Source organism: Azolla caroliniana, unplaced genomic scaffold, assembly GCF_043228905.1.
Source record: "Azolla caroliniana isolate FFs.n. ecotype wild unplaced genomic scaffold, voAzoCaro1.0.p SCAF_1, whole genome shotgun sequence".
Taxonomy (NCBI): domain Eukaryota; kingdom Viridiplantae; phylum Streptophyta; class Polypodiopsida; order Salviniales; family Salviniaceae; genus Azolla; species Azolla caroliniana.
The window spans coordinates 25572767-25589197 of NW_028230436.1; the positions used below are offsets into that span (position 1 = coordinate 25572767).

Genomic DNA, 16431 nt, shown 5'->3' on the forward strand with positions numbered 1-16431 from the left:
AGTGAACTCTTGATAATTAGGCATAGCAAAGAAGGATTTTGCACGATATCATCATTGGCATCGCGAAGCAAAAAACACAAGTTTTGGGGGAGTCAGGTGGATTGACGAATGCGATTACTAAAAGTAAGAAAACCATCGATGAAGAAGCAATCCCCATCGGGCACTAGCAACAACCATCAAGACATGGGGGCACGAGGGTGAAAATCGGCTATGGAAGGAGTGAGTGGTAGGCAACAAAGGGGTGGTCGAGGGGTGATCGAGACAAATGATGGGGGCGGAAGCTCAAGTGCACGATGAAATAGAGAGAGGAAGGAAGACCCTTATGTATGGGGGGGGTTCGAAGAAATGAAAGGCTTTTTGTAAATACATACATAGGAAGAGCAAAGGGTATATGGAGCTATGTAAATACATACACACAAAAATAGAGCTATGTACATACATACATACATACATACATTATACATACATACACACATACACACACACACATACATACATACATACCATAGGAAGAAGAAGGGGCCAAATATGTAAATATAGTTGTGTTGTTTTGTGTTTATTCATTTACTCACACTCTTACTTACTGAGAGAAAGAGAAAGAGAAAGAGAAAGAGAAAGAGAAGGTTAGATAGAAAGAAGAAAGGAAGGGTTTTCGTTCTACGTCTTCTCTTCCTCTGCTCTGCTCTGCCTCCTCCTCCTCCTCTTCTTCTTCTTCTTCTTCTTCTGCTGCTGCTCTTCCATCGATCGTTCTCTGCCCTCGCCATGGCCGACGAAGATTCCATGACCAAGGAAATGGAGGAAGAGTCCGACGAGAAGAGGGAACTCGACCTCTCCCTCCCTGACGTTGTCACCAAATACAAGCTCGCTGCAGAAATCGCGAACAGTAAGTCCCCCTCGCTTCTCCTTTCCTCCATTCAGCACCCGTGCGTGTATGCTTATACATGTTTATGTTTATGTATGTGTGTGTGGTTTCCTCGCTACGCCTGCGTGTGACCTGAGAATACTGGAACTCTGTAAGGTTTTTCTGGATTCTTCACCTGCTCTTTGTATTTCTTCTGTGTCAGATATGTTTCCCACTAAGCTCTCCACTTATCTTTTTCCTCACATTTCCCCTTCAGAAAACCTGTCGTCAAAAGCAATTTTTGCTACTGCTTTGTCTATTTAATTTCTACCTCTTTGCTTATAGTTTCAGAATTCTCTAGCTTCAAGTTGTTTCTGCTCCTCTTTTCTCGATTTTGGACGTGTTCCACATTCTTATTCACATGATTTCTATGTCTATTTTTGTTTTATCCATTTTGTCATGTTTTTCTGTGCCTTTTTGCTTTTGGTTTCCTGGAATAATTTGGTGCTTTTCCCTTAGTTGATATGGAAAATGTTGAAATTTCTTTTTTGAAAACCCACCTCAGAGGCACTGCAGCTTGTCCTTTCCGAATGCAAACCTGGAGTTAAGGTTGTGGACCTCTGCGAGAAAGGGGATTCTTTCATAAGAGAGTAAGACTCTTTATCTATGAAGCTGTTTCATCTTAAGGTTAAGCTGTATTCAGGAGAGTAAGAGTCTTGTAATGTCAAAGCTGTATTTTGTGAAGATGAATGATCATCAACGCCTTCAATTGAGTAGTTCTATTGTGTTTTTGTTCATAAAAATGGTCAGAATCTCAGTCTCCTTCAGGGACCATGGTTTCATGAGCTTTTGTGTCAAGATTATGGTATACTTAGAAACCTCATATATTGTGAGGTTTTGTCTGGGAAAAAGGGTTACATTTACTATCGTGAAGTTGCTCAATATGCGTTATCTGCATGTATTGAATGAAAGTTCAGGAAATGTAATGACTAACTTTTTTGGCGCTGGCATTATTATTTCAAATTTAGTGCTTTGTTGCATGGACAAGTATACATTCTGTAATGCCATTGTATGAGCATCAGAGGTAACTAGTATAAACCTCCTGCATTTACCTCCAGTATCTGAACTCTACAATCATTATGGTTTGTTACTTTGCAAAGGCTCATCAAAATGTTATTTGTAACTAATGACTGTAGGAACAAGCATTTTATTTGTTTCTTTTCACTAGCCATCACCATATTTTCTGATTCATAAGATCTATTCTTGCAGGCAAACAGGAAGTGTGTATAAGAATGCCAAGAAGAAAATTGATAAGGGTGTAGCATTTCCAACATGCATTTCAATAAATAGCATTGTTTGCCACTTTTCCCCTCTTGCTAATGATGAAACCACAGTTGCAGAAAATGACATGGTTAAGATGTAAGTATGCTGTCATTCTATTAGAAAATGGCATTGTTTAAGAATGTAAATGTGCTGTCCTTTTACTATTGTTGATGTATTTTTGTAGAGGCATATTACATTCTTTTCTTTGCGTTGTGATGTATAACAGTGATCTTGGCTGTCATATCGACGGATTTATAGCAGTTGTTGCCCATACACATGTGGTTCAACAAGGTCCAGTGACAGGAAGAGCTGCGGATGTCCTTTCTGCTGTTAACACTGCAGGAGAGGTTGCTCTTAGGCTCGTAAGGCCTGGAAGGAATGTGAGTAATTTATGCCTAGGCGGCTTAATTTTGGTTTAGAAAGTTTCCATTTGTCAGTATTTCTTGATTAGAAGATGCATGAGTAATTGTACAACCGTATTTAGAGTTTTGGGTGGCATTTAGTCACTCAGCAACATATAGTTCTGTTTGTCATGTTCCTGATATTGATAGTGTTGGTTCTAGTAGCTCTTCTTTACTGTGCATACCTAATATGGATTATTTAATGGCTGATGAGTCTTGTTAAGTTCCTTTATTTGTCACTTCTTCTTTACAACTAACTGCTGGGTGATACATTTCAGTTTGAACAAAATTTTTGTCTGTGTTTGGAATATCTTGGTTTGGAAAGATTACAGACTGTATATTGAGATAAACCAATTGAGCATTCGTTTTGTGTACCTAGTTTCTATAGTTAATTGAACTGCAAATTGGGTTAACAAAACATGGAATTTGTTAGTGTAATTCCCTCATTTGAAGTAATTCATGTGCAGAATAAGGATGTAACAGAAGCTCTTCAAAAGGTTGCCAGTGCCTATGATTGCAAAGTTGTGGAAGGAGTGTTAAGTCACCAGATGAAACAGTTCGTGATTGATGCAAATAAAGTTATTCTCAGTGTAACCAATCAAGAAACAAGAGTTGATGATGCTGAATTTGAAGAGAATGAAGTCTATGCCATAGACATTGTCATGAGCACTGGTGAGGGTAAGGTGAGAAGTTTCTTTTAAGGTTTAACTGCCTATCTTGGTTATTTATCAGTTTATCCTATGTTTCAAAAGGCAAAGTTGGTAGTCTTTTTCATGATACTCATCTGTGTTGCTGTCATCATGCCCATCGTAGTTGATGTGGTAAATAGCATAATACATGTATATTGTTAATAAATTTATATACCATTGTTGAAGTGGTAAATAACTTCTATATACATTTGTGCCTCTGCAGCCCAGACTGCTGGATGAAAAGCAAACAACAATTTATAAGAGGGCTGTTGATAAAAATTATCACCTGAAGATGAAAGCTTCCAGATTTATATTCAGTGAGATAAACCAGAAGTTTCCCATCATGCCTTTTTCTGTCAGGTCTTAATTCTCTTATCCTTTTTCTAGAGGGTCTTTCATGCAGTGTAACAAAATGAATAACATGGTGGTGACATCTTTCATTTTACAGAGCTTTAGAAGAGAAGCGTGCTAGGCTTGGGCTGGTTGAGTGTGTGAACCACGAGCTTCTTGAGCCATACCCTGTTCTGCATGAAAAAACTGGTGTGGTGCAGCACCTTCAAAATTTAACATAAAACTATTAAAGAATTAATATCAGGCAAACGTCCCTAAGTTTTTTTTTATTCTCAGAATCTTTAAAGATGTTGGCTATTTCTGCCTTCGTTCCAAAGTTAGTTTGGCACACTAGATTTCCTTAACCAGGGAAGCCTGATTTGGTGATTTTAAAAAGCGGCTTTGATAAATTTGGTGGTTCTTTTTGTGAAAACCTACTCAAACCACAACAAGAAATTTGCAAACTTTTTGATAAAAGATCAAATAAGCGCACTTAGGGGCAACTTTGGTATTTAATGCTTTCTCACCATATGATAACATGAGCTTGATGTAATCTATTCTTTTGTACAGGGGATTATTTAGCTCATTTGAAGTTTACTGTGCTATTAATGCCCAATGGCTCCGATAGAGTTACTGGGCTACCTTCACAAGAAATCGACTGCAGCAAAGTTGTAGATGACCCTGAGATCAAGGCATGGTTGGCTCTTGCGACCAAGGCAAAGAAAAAAGGCGGAGGCAAGAAAAAGAAAGGTATTTTGCATATTTGTTTTTCTATTGTTTCAATTAACTGATACTTTCACCACTGAGATTTTATATTTTCTCAGGATGTGTAACATCATCATTTATTGTGATTTTCTGCCATCATTTGCTATTTGAGACTCGTCATTTTACATTGTGGTGTGAAATGGTTAATGCAGGTAAGAAAGTTGATGGTCAAGATGAGTCTGGGGATACAGCAATGGAAGGTGCAGAAGCAGCTTGATTCTATCAGTGTTGATTTCATGTCATGTGCAAGTCGGTTTCCTTGTCCCTTCCCCCACTATATCCACCTGAGTAGGCGAAAATGAGTAGAGTTTTATCTCTGCTCAAAAAGCGTGTCTGTATTGCGTCTGCACATTGTTTGCAATGCAATATGATGCCTTCTTTTTTCTTCTTTTTTTATGTTGGATTTGTGAACTTGTACCCTTGTACCCTATGGAAGGGTGCGTACATTTTTGATCGCATCTAAAGAAATGATTCTAGCTATACACTTCGTCAGTCCTGGTTTTAAAATATCTAAATCAAAATATTTGCAGATAATGTCTGTTTGCATGTGTTTGTCCAGTGTGTGCTTCATTTGTTTCTAGGGAATTTTTTGTTTCTAACAAAATGTCTTCATTTGTGAGACTAATTATGTGTATGGAATTTGTTCATTTATGTCAAAATGATATATATCTCATATGAGCTAATTGTTAAAATTCTAGTGTGCGCTTTAGATAACGGACATGTTATTCTTAAATTTTTTGAATTTATTTTTATGTGATGAGCTTAAAAATAGTTGGATGTTCTGACATTACTTTTTGAATTGCTTTCATTTTTGGTAGTTGTTGCAAGAATCATGCTCCCTTTGCATACTATTGATTATGTGGAGCAAAAATATGCCATCAATATATCTACTAATTGTGACTGAGCAAGAAAAATAATTCATCATCCCTATTTTCATAAGCAACAAATTATGTAATAAATCACATATGAACCACATGAGAATTTTACTTTTGAGCATTTGGAAGATTTAGGACGCATTTTACTAAGCTTCCTAGCCGGGTTGATACTCATCATTGGATGAGCTGTTAAGAAGCTTGCAAACATAACGTAATGATGGCTATGTTGGTGTGTTGATGCGCTTTGCTATTAGGTTTTATAGCTATATAACTGAGCTAATAGGACCTCTCATTTTGCTCTTTGACAAGGTGGATCTTATTTCTGATCAAGCATAATTTGTGTTGTGCCTGTTGGAACCAAAATTTATCCTCCTAGTAGATAGAAGGAAGGAAAATGCCCTTGCGTTTTTCTTTATTTCTCCAAGTGGCCACAAATTTTCCTTATTACTCCAATGGCATTGGAACCAAAATTTATCCTCCTAGTAGATAGAAGGAAGGAAAATGCCCTTGCGTTTTTCTTTATTTCTCCAAATGGCCACAAATTTTCCTTATTACTCCAATGGCATTGGAACCCACTTTTATCCTCCTAGTAGATGAAAGCAATGAAAATGTCCATGAGTCTTTCTTTATTTCTCCCAAAATTTCCCTATTACTCCAGAGTCCAATGGCATTAGAACCCAATTTTATCGACCTAGTAAATGAAAGGAAAATGTCCTTGGTTTTTTTTTATTTCTCCAAATGGCAGTAGAACCCAAATTGTGAGCTAGGCCTTGGGGTCAAGGGACATTTGCAATATGACATCAATGGATAAGATGTCAATGATCATAGAAAGAGGCCCATTTGGGAGATATAATAGACGTAGACAGGAAAGACATCTATAGCAGCTTCATGCACAAAGCAGATACTTCAACATTGGGATCCTTTGCATGTCAGGGTGCATGTCAAACCCTGAGCACGACGTAAACATGATGAATAAAGCAAGCCGGCATTGAAAAGAGATATGCCCGCGTGTTTGGGTGCCCAATGTGTAATGATATAAGTACATACATAGATATATATGCTTGGTCAGGGGTTCAATACTCACCCAGACTCACTAGAGGGTTCAATACTCTCCCACACTCTTCCATATGGGTGACACTCACACACAGAGCCAGAGAGAAAACACTCAGAATCCACACTCTTCATGACTTAGCCCTAATCATGGCTTCTCTGCGAAAATTCTCAATGTGGGCGATGATCTTAAGGAACCCATCACCGTCTTCGTCGATATCTTCATCGTTGTCAGTATCTCAGGTACTCTCTTCCTTCTTCCTTCACCCTTTCTTCTTTGTAAGAACCTACGGTTTAGCAACAGAGAGGGACCTCTGTGGTGGAGCTACTGAAGAACAGAAGCTTCTTGCAGAAGCTTTTGTTGAGCTCAAACAAGAAGGAAATGGGAGGCCTAAGAGAAGACAGCAAGGGAACCCCCGGTGGAGACCTGTAAGCTTACCTTTAGTGGGTCGATCCATGGAAGTGGAACAAATTTTGAATGTTTTAAGGCAGGGAAAGAAGAAGAAAAGATCGTCTTTTTCTTCTTCGCCTTCTTCTCTTTTAGAGGAAGGAGAAGAAGAATTTGATGTAGACAAGGGTCTCGATGAGTTGGCATTCAGCATTACTCCTTACCATATTAGCGAATCCCTAAAATCAGTTGAAGATGTTGAGAGTGCTATTCACCTCTTTCATTGGGCAGAGCTGAAAGAGGATTATACACACAATATAGTCACTTATACATGCCTTATTAAGGTTCTTGCACAAGCAAAAGAGTTTGGAAAGATATGGAACCTTTTGCTTGAAATGAAAGATGCCAACATTGAGCTTGAAGATGGCCCCTTTAATCTTCTAATTAAAAGCTATGGAGAAGTTGGAAAGATAGAAGAATCCATCCGAACACTCCGTGAGATGTCGGGATTCGGAGTTAAACCCACTTTATACTCTTATAACACACTTCTTAGCCTTCTTTTGAAAGCTCAGAAACTCAACTTGGCTATGGAAATTTATCAAGAACTCATTTCAAAGCCTGCCTTGATCAATGAATTCGCATTCAACATGATGATTGATGGGTTTTGCGAGGCCGGGAGAATGCAAGATGCATTGAAGGTCGCTGATGATATGAAAGTTGCCAACCTAAGCATGGGTCTAATTACTTGGACTACTTTAATCAATGGTTTTTGCAAAGCGGGGAATATTGAAAAGGCCCAAGAACTTTTCTCAGAGATGAAAGAGATGGGGGTAGAGCCAAATGTGGTTACACATAGCTCTCTCATAAGAGGTCTTTGTAGGGTAGGGAAAGTGGATGATGCCATAGCTCATTTAGAATGCATGAAATCTGATGGATGCCCACCTAATGCAATAACATATACAGTGTTAATGGATGGGTTTTGCAAATCTGGACGAATTGATGAAGGCTATAAGTTTTTGAAAGGGGTTCTTTCTGAAGGTGGGAAGGTGAATCAAGTAGTGTATTGCATCTTGGCTGATGGCTATAGCAAGCTAGAGAGAATGGATGAAGCTTGTATGATGTGTGATAAGATGATAAATAGTGGGTATTGGCCGAATGCGGGGACATATAGCTTGCTCATACAAGGGCTTTGCAAGGCTGGAAGAGTCAATGACGCGTACCGGTACTTCAATGACATGAAAGATAAGAAATGTGGCCCTAATGCTGCCGTATACAATGCAATGATTGATGGCCTTGCAAGGGCGGGTATGAAAGATGAGGCACAAACTCTATTCTCAACGATGCTCTCAGAAGGTTATGTTGTGTCTTCGTCAAGTTGTTCTTCACTTTTGAATTGCCTATGCAAGAAAGGCTCAGCTGATGATGCTCGGAAAACCCTAAGTGTGATGATAGAGAAGAAATGCCAAGTCACTGGAACTGCCTACAAGTCTCTTCTAAAGGGACTCTGTGATGCAAGTCAAATGGACTCAGCCTATGCTTTGTTTGACGAAATGTTGGAGCAAGGCTTCCCACCTGATTCTTTTGCTTATGGTCTTTTAATATATGGAGCGAGCAAAGTGGGGGATGTAGAGAAGGCCATGGAGCTGTTTTCTGAGATGAAAGAAAAGGGCTGTGAGCCTGATTCATACAGTTACCGACCATTATTCCATGTTTTATGTAAAGCAAAGAGAGCTGAGATGGTTCTAGAGGTCTTTAACGATATGAAAGGACGGGGGATTGAGCCTGATCCTGTCATTTTTACTATTATTGTAGCTGGCTTATGTAAGCTCAATAAGGTGGCTGAGGCTGGTGACCTTTTCTTTAGCATGGTCAAGGATGGGTTTGAACCGAATGACATCAACATCAAAGCCCTTTTTTCTCGAATTGATGAGCAAGGAGAAGGGGATGTTCAAAGTGGTGGTGTGAAAGCATATATGCCATTATTGAACAATTTACAAGAATGTGGTAAAATCTCATTGTTGATGATCTTGTGGGATACAATATTAGAAAAGGGTTTGTTTCGATGGATTGAATACTCAGGTCGAGAGATTACCCAATGTGCTCAGGCATCATAATAATCATTTTTATTTGTGATAAAGTGAAGCTATACCCAGAGGTTTAACCACATTTAGGGTTTTGCCACAGAATACGACGACAAATCGGCTAAGAATGGTTCATAATGACTTCCATTTATGTTTGTGGATGGCATCCATTGTTGTGCGCATTATCAGTAGTGTAAAGATTATATATTTTTAGCGGCCGGTTGCATATTGGGTGATATCATTCCTTTCCCTTGTAGGTCATAATCCTTGGGAGTTCATGTTCTGCCAAATCAGTTCATTAGATGAGCTAAAGCAATTTCTATGATGAAACAGAATTCATCATGACGACAAACCCTAAACCCTAAACCTTCGGAATAATCATGATGAAAATGTGACATATGAAATCATATTTCTTTCTTAATTGAAGTCAATCCGATTTTGGATTGAGAGACAAAAGAGAACCTGAACAGTTGACGTGATGTCAGCAAGCTATCACTTAAACTCCAAGATATATATATAAATGCTGCCATTGTATCCATCAAGCTCATCCTTAACCCCGGCGGACGATAAAAATCTTTCTACATCACAAGCGCGTAGAAATTGTGATAAACTTGGTATGCTTGCTCCTCTTTATCCAATGATGAACTTCATAATGATGGTACTGATGAGTTGCATGCTTTTCTCATGTGACAATTCAGTGACATAACAAGTTTGTCAAGTGTTATATTTCCTATGTTGATCAATTTGATGGCATGACAATCTTACTAAAGAATTATTTAGTTAGCTTATGGTCAGCAAAAGCATATAATAATTTATTATTGGAGATTTTGAAAGTCTAAGGAAATCATTAAGAACAAGACAAAAAAACTTGATTATCATTTGAAACTTGTCTCATTACTTAACGTTGCAGTAGAGTGTTTGCAGGAGATTGTGGCATTGAAGGGGATTTCTATGTTTTCTGTGACTAAATATATCAAATTAAGGCTATGAACAATGCCCCCTAGGTAAGGTCATAGAACTTTAATTAAGCATGTTGATGAGACGCGTGTGCAGCCTTAGAGGCAAATTTTTGAGTCGATCTAATGCAAGTTTGATAGAGTTTTCCCACTTAAAGAACAAGAGGTACACTAAAATCAACATGTTTTCAATGTTTCTTTTGTAATGTGTTTGAGACTATCACAAGTGATACCCCCAAGTGGCCACTCCATGAGAACATCAAATGTGTCCAAACCTTGGATGAGCTCACTCAATCTTGACATTGACAATGATATATGACAAAACCTTTGGGAAAAGATTCCATCAACATAGAGAATGTTGAAAAACATAGAAGGTTAGAGATAGATCAATACATTCTTAGAGTATGTTCACCAAACAAGAAGTGAACAAAATCTTCAACTCATAAGAATTGTATGACAACTAGCTTGGTTTAGACATAAGATTCAAAAGGCAAGGGAGCATAATTGTCATGGTATACAAATGAATGTAAGAGATGTGAAATGTTGTCACAACCTTGAAATCATTAAAAACCGTTGGGCATGTATTTGAGAGGTATTAGGCCGAGCTTGAGAAACTTCATAAACATTGACATTGTCCTCAAGAACTACTAAATATAAGCCGACTTTGGGGATCGTCTACACAATTTCCTTCCTATGGAGAAACATGTTTTCAAAAGACTTCAATTCCAACACTATGGAATTGTACTAATTCTTTTTCAAGTGGATATTGTTTCAAGTTCTAACCACTTAGACCTCTTGTATGAAGTTGGTTGTATTTGCAATGATAAAATGTGTGGCTTTGTTTACTTGTTTTTCCTAATTATTTAGTTTTGTTTAATATGTGATTAAGGCGTTTAAGCTAGCTATATGTATCTTGATTATTAGTCGGTGTAGGATTGTTCACGTGAAGCTCTCTTAGGCGATTAACACTAGCACTAGTAAGCTTAAGAAAGGTTTGAGATAGGTACCTAGTTACATAATTAACATTAAGATAATTGTTGGTTCGACAGTGGATAAAGATCCAATGTGGAGAGAGGAATCCACCCTTGAAGAAGTGTGTTTGGAAAGTACTCTTAAAGCTCCATGCATCCAAGGTTGATTCACCCTTATGAGACTTAGTTGATTTACTTATAGAGCATAGGACTAACTCCCACCTATCCTAATAGGTGTCTGATCCTTAGAAAATTAATGCTAATTCATCCTCAAAAAATAAAATTGATTCACCTTTGAGTACAAGACTGACTGATCCCTAGGTTAGACGACCAACTTACGTTTAGAAAATAAGGTTAAGGTGCCCTCATAAGATAAGGTTGATGTGTCCTTGAAACACAACATCATTTCTTCCTCAACATAAATATGAGACCAACTCGCCTTTAGAACCTAGAGACGAATAAACTCTTAACATATAATGGCGACCCAACCTCGAAAGGCTTGATCTGATTTAGGTTAGTGCTAAATGATGCCTTTAGATAAAAAAATGAAAACATAACTAAAAGAATTGTCACCAAAAGAACACCATCTTGAAAACCCTAAACTAAAGTTTATATAGAAAAAGACAACTACATAGATGGGAAGCCATCATAAAGATACCTCTTTTCTTATCTACCTCCATTTATAACGTGATCCATGACCTTACACTACAATTCTATTTTACTTTAAGTCATTGAAAGGAATTGTTAGGCTAAACCTTAATATTCCTAGAGTAGCCTTCTAACTATTACAATATATGATCCTACTTATCTATCCTCTAGTTTTAGGGATTTAAATTGTTGGACTTGTGTATCATTTTTATCTAAGATTACATATCCCTCCATTTTTGCCGACACTAGGGGAACTACAAATGGAAATTCAACTTCCAAAAATAGAATGAGATGAGATCTGCCATTGAGAGAGAAATGGAATGATGGACTACCCAACTTCAGAAGAGTGGCCAACTGTCGAATACAGTCATGTAATGGATGTATTCACATTACCCCATTGGACAAACTAGGTTAGGCAATCCTTGTAAATAGCATAAAGGGCATTTGCCCTAGTTTGGTTAGTATATAACCAACTTTGTAACTAGTTTGTATGTTGTTGCCATTACTCGTTCTTGAATAATACAAAGCTTGTATTTTGGTGCCTCTCTATTTTTCTCTCTCCTTTGTCAGTTGTCTTAGACTTCTCTGTTCTTTGTTTCATCCACATAAACTTGTTGTCTACTAGCACACATAATAGTGCATACACTATTGTAGACATCTATTCATGATAGTGTATGCACTATTATGTGTGCTAATAGACATCTATTCATTTCCAACACCAACCTGCATGCATGGCCCAAATCCCACATGATCCTCTCAATTGAACTATAGAGAGATGACATGCTCTGTAAACTTGAGGCTAGACAACAAGAACTCACTAAAATCACATTGTAGAGGTCTCCCTAGACTTTTTGGTTCATACTTGGCCTCTTTGGGATTTTTTGATTTGCTATTGGTAGTGTGGATAATGTTCGGTAGATTGACACTTATTTGGGATTGGAAACTACCTTGGATTGATATGGTTGCAACATGGATCTGAACTCTCATGTAGAGGTAATGATAACTATCAATCTCGTCATGTGAAACTTGGTAGTACAAGGGCAACATGAACCTAAACTCTCATGTAGACATGGTAATGATAACTATAAATCTACCCAATTCAACAAGATGAATCTAAACCTCTATGATGGTTAATGAAGTTGAGGAGGCAACAAGAATAAATGTAATGACTTATTTCATAACACAAAATCTTGCTTCATAGTTCAAGTATTCATGTGCTTGCACATGATTGTTGTTCAAACGATGCTATGATGCAAGAATATTATATAATTTGTAGATCATATGCCCACATGATACTACAAACTCTCACCTAGAAATATGAATCAATATTCAAAGCATCGTTATAAAATATCTCTCAAGCTAGTATCTCATTTATTGTTTTCTACAAATTGCAGGTGTGTATTCTACAACCTTGAATTCAAGCTTGAGGCAATGGATGTTGTGATAACACCATATTTGAATACACTACTAAGTACCATTTTGAGAAAATAAATACATGTATCGTTTATAAAAGGACAATTGGAGCTCAATGGTACTTGGCTATTGACATAAAAGTTCACTTCTCAAGTATGTGGTTCTACATCGTATGCGAGAGTTTTCGTGTCGACATACGCCACAACAAAATGAAGTGGCCGAACACAAAAATCAGCACATCCTCGAAGTAGCACGTGGCATGCTTAACGAGAAGCACATGCCGAAGTCGTACCAGGTAGAAGCCACCAACACAACCGTCTATCTCATGAATTGGTGTATGACATCAGGTGTGCACAAACTTACTCTGCACGAGAAGTTTTTCGGGAAGAAGCCGGATCTATCTCATGTTCGGATATTTGGCTCCATTGCATACGTGCACATCCCCGACGAGAAGGGACAAAAGCTAGACCCGAAGTCGGAGAAATGTATCCTCGTAGGATACTCATTGGAGCAAAAGGGGTATAAGTGCTATAACCCCTTTACTCGGAAGGGTCGTGTAATCTAAGATGTAGTCTTCGACAAATCAACATCATGATACGAACCCGAGCTGAACCCTCCCGAACCATTTCCAGTCAACCCGAAATCCGCCGAACAAGAGATAGAAGATCGAGATCGACTCGACCACATGTTCGAAGAAAGTCCGATTACAACAAGGCTTAATGGGCCACAAGAGCCCCCGAGCGACCAAAGCACATCTTGGCCTAGTTCGAAGATGGACAAAGGGAAGGTGAAAATGCCAGAATACGAAGATCCGATCGAAATCAAATCAACTCACTCTCTCGACAGTGAGTTTGAAGGCATCAACACCCAAACAAATGGAGCGAAGAATGCCTTAGTATCTGCGAACGAGAAGCTACGTTGGTCTACCCGTGAAAAGAACCCTGTAAGCCAATTTGGCTATGATGAGTACATGGCGTATCATTACGCTTTTATGATGAAGGTGGCAACAGTACGGGAGCCGGAAACCTTTTCCGAAGCTGTGAAGGACCCGTGATGGGTCGAAGCAATGAATGAGGAGATGTAGGCACTCTCCAAAAACGAGACATGGGATCTTGTCCCTTCTTCACCGCATAAGAAGGCGATTGTTTGTAGATGGATCTACAAAGTGAAGTATAATGTTGATGGCTCCGTTAACCGCTACAAAGCCCGACTTGTAGCGAAAGGATACACACAAACACATGGAGTCGACTACGAAGAGACCTTTGCCCCGGTGGGAAAGATGACAACTGTGCGGGCGGTGATTGCACTTGCGGCGGTGAAAGGGTGGCACTTCCATCAAATGGACATAAAGAACGCCTTTCTTCAAGGCGAATTAGAGGAGGAGATGTACATGGTACAACCACCTGGCTTCGAATCCAACATTCATCCGAAAGTCGTCTTCCAACTCAAGAAGCCTCTCTAGGGCCTTAAGCAAGCACGGTGTGCTTAGCATTGGAAGATAAAGCAATATCTTCATTGAATCGATTTTCAAATGTCGAAATCCGACAACTCCCTCTACACTAGAAGTGATTCGGGAAGCCTAATTGTCATCATCCTATACGTAGATGATCTAGTCATTGGAGGTGAAAGTCTAGTTGACATCAACAAGGTCAAGTCCCTCCTCTCCGGCAAATTCGAGATGACGGACATGAAGGAGCTCCATTACTTCCTTGGAATCGACGTAATTTCGACCGACATTATGATCTCTCAACGACACTACATCCTCAACTTGTTATACAAGTTCGGGATGACTGAGTGCAAATCTATGGCAACCCCTCTCGATCGAAACCTCAAACTAGATTCCGACTCCAGCACAGAAGAGTGCGAGCTGACTCAATATCGACATTACTAATCGGGAGTCTGATCTACCTCACGATCACTCGACCCAACCTTAGCTATCCAGTTAGACTCCTTAGCCAATTCATGCAAACTTCGTGAGATATCCATTTCGATTGTGCTAAGCGAGTATTACGATACGTGAGCGGCACAATGGATTACGACATTCTCTACAAATCGGTGACACCAATTCGACTCGAAGGGTACACAGATGCCGATTGGGCCGACTACAAAGCCATTCGACGATCTACCTCTAGTTTTGTCTTCTCCCTTGGCAGCAGAGCTATTTCGTGAAGTAGCAAAAAGCATCCAATAGTCGCTCTTTCGAGTACGGAGGCCGAATACAAGGGCGCAACTGTAGCTGCATGTGAAGCTGTATGGCTCAAGAGGATTTTGAAGGATTTGGGCATTCCCATCAAGGATCTGACTCCCCTTCATTGCAACGACATGAGTAGTATTTATCTGGCTCAGAACCCGGTGTTCCACGCACACACAAAGCATATTGAAGTGCACTATCACTTCATTCGAGAGCGTGTTTAGGCCGGAGATGTCGACCTTCAACACATCAACACGAATCTTCAAACGAGCGACATCTTCACCAAAGCCCTAGGAGCCGACAAGCTTCGGCAATTCATGACAGACCTTGGATTGACGATCCCTGACTTGCCAAGCTTGAGGGGGAGTACAAGCGAGAACCGGATACCGTCTGAACTGGGTATGAGCCGAAGCAGACAACCAAGCAAGAACCAGATACAGTCCAAACTAGGACACCGGAGATCGTCCCGAACCGAGTACGAGCCGAAGCAAACACCGGAGATCGTCCGAACCGGATATGAGCCGAAGCGGACATCAACCAAAAGGAACCGACCCGAGTTGAGCTTGAGGGGGCGTGTTGAGAATCAAGCTCAACCTACTCTAGTGTGTGAACACACCCTTTGAGAATCTATGATCACTCAAAGGTTAAGAGTCACACCACTAGTCTCAACACATTAACTATGTGTCATTGAATCATATTCTATGACACATGAGTTCTATATTCCCCATGATTATGAGTCTTCACATTCCCCAAGAGAGAAGTTGTTGTAGTGAGTTAATGAAGAGAGAGGGTGACCTTATATAAAGCACCCTTCTCCTACTTCATACAAATCGGTAACTATGACTCCTTGTAATGTTACATTTTTGCATCTCATATTTTCATTGTTTATATACACCTTGTTCTTGAGTATTTTATTTTTCCATTCATCCATTTATCTTGAGTTTTCTCTTCGCTCATCTCTTTCCTCTCACACATACACATAACACACATCTCTTCCGCTGCACAAGAATATTATACTCTTTACAGTTATATATAGCTTTCTATATTCCTGAATAAAAGTGGTGACCACACTTACATATATATATATATATATATATATATATATATATATATATACCCACCTTGTATAGCCTTTCTCTAAAAGTCTCTCCTAACTAATGGGAATGTAGCTCCTTTTTTAGAAAGAAAAACATATCATCCACAAGGTGGGTTTATATATATATCCCACCTTGTATAGCCTTTCTCTAAAAGTCTCTCCTAACTAATGGGAATGTAGCTCCTTTTTTGTAAAGAAAAACATATCATCCACAAGGTGGGATATATATATAAATATATATATCCCACCTTGTATAGCCTTTCTCTAAAAGTCTCTCCTAACTAATGGGAATGTAGCTCCTTTTTTGTAAAGAAAAACATATCATCCACAAGGTGGGATATATATATAAATATATATATCCCACCTTGTATAGCCTTTCTCTAAAAGTCTCTCCTAACTAATGGGAATGTAGC

General features: G+C 39.0%; 2 protein-coding genes across 2 annotated transcripts; both read left to right on the plus strand.

Moving 5' to 3' along the window:
• The first annotated feature begins 760 nt into the window (after window positions 1-760).
• Window positions 761-4829, plus strand: LOC147869274 (metallopeptidase M24 family protein). Its single transcript, XM_087327976.1, has 9 exons — window positions 761-883; window positions 1407-1491; window positions 2111-2260; window positions 2391-2544; window positions 3033-3248; window positions 3478-3614; window positions 3703-3794; window positions 4155-4334; window positions 4502-4829. The coding sequence occupies exons 1-9, from the start codon at window positions 763-765 to the stop codon at window positions 4564-4566; spliced, it is 1200 nt and encodes a 399-aa protein (XP_087184102.1). The 5' UTR covers window positions 761-762; the 3' UTR covers window positions 4567-4829.
• A 1497-nt stretch (window positions 4830-6326) lies between these two features.
• On the plus strand, window positions 6327-9570 carry LOC147869275 (uncharacterized). The gene has a single exon (XM_087327970.1). It carries the CDS (start codon window positions 6425-6427, stop codon window positions 8774-8776), a length of 2352 nt encoding a protein of 783 aa, XP_087184096.1. The 5' UTR covers window positions 6327-6424; the 3' UTR covers window positions 8777-9570.
• Window positions 9571-16431: the final 6861 nt, after the last annotated feature.

Bases quoted from the DNA above. Each gene is read 5' to 3' on its own strand.
- LOC147869274 (XM_087327976.1), top strand. From the start codon at position 763: ATGGCCGACGAAGATTCCATGACCAAGGAAATGGAGGAAGAGTCCGAC. The intron at 884-1,406 runs GTAAGTCCCCCT...AACCCACCTCAG, and splicing joins CGCTGCAGAAATCGCGAACA to AGGCACTGCAGCTTGTCCTT. The intron at 2,545-3,032 runs GTGAGTAATTTA...ATTCATGTGCAG, and splicing joins TCGTAAGGCCTGGAAGGAAT to AATAAGGATGTAACAGAAGC.
- LOC147869275 (XM_087327970.1), top strand. From the start codon at position 6,425: ATGGCTTCTCTGCGAAAATTCTCAATGTGGGCGATGATCTTAAGGAAC.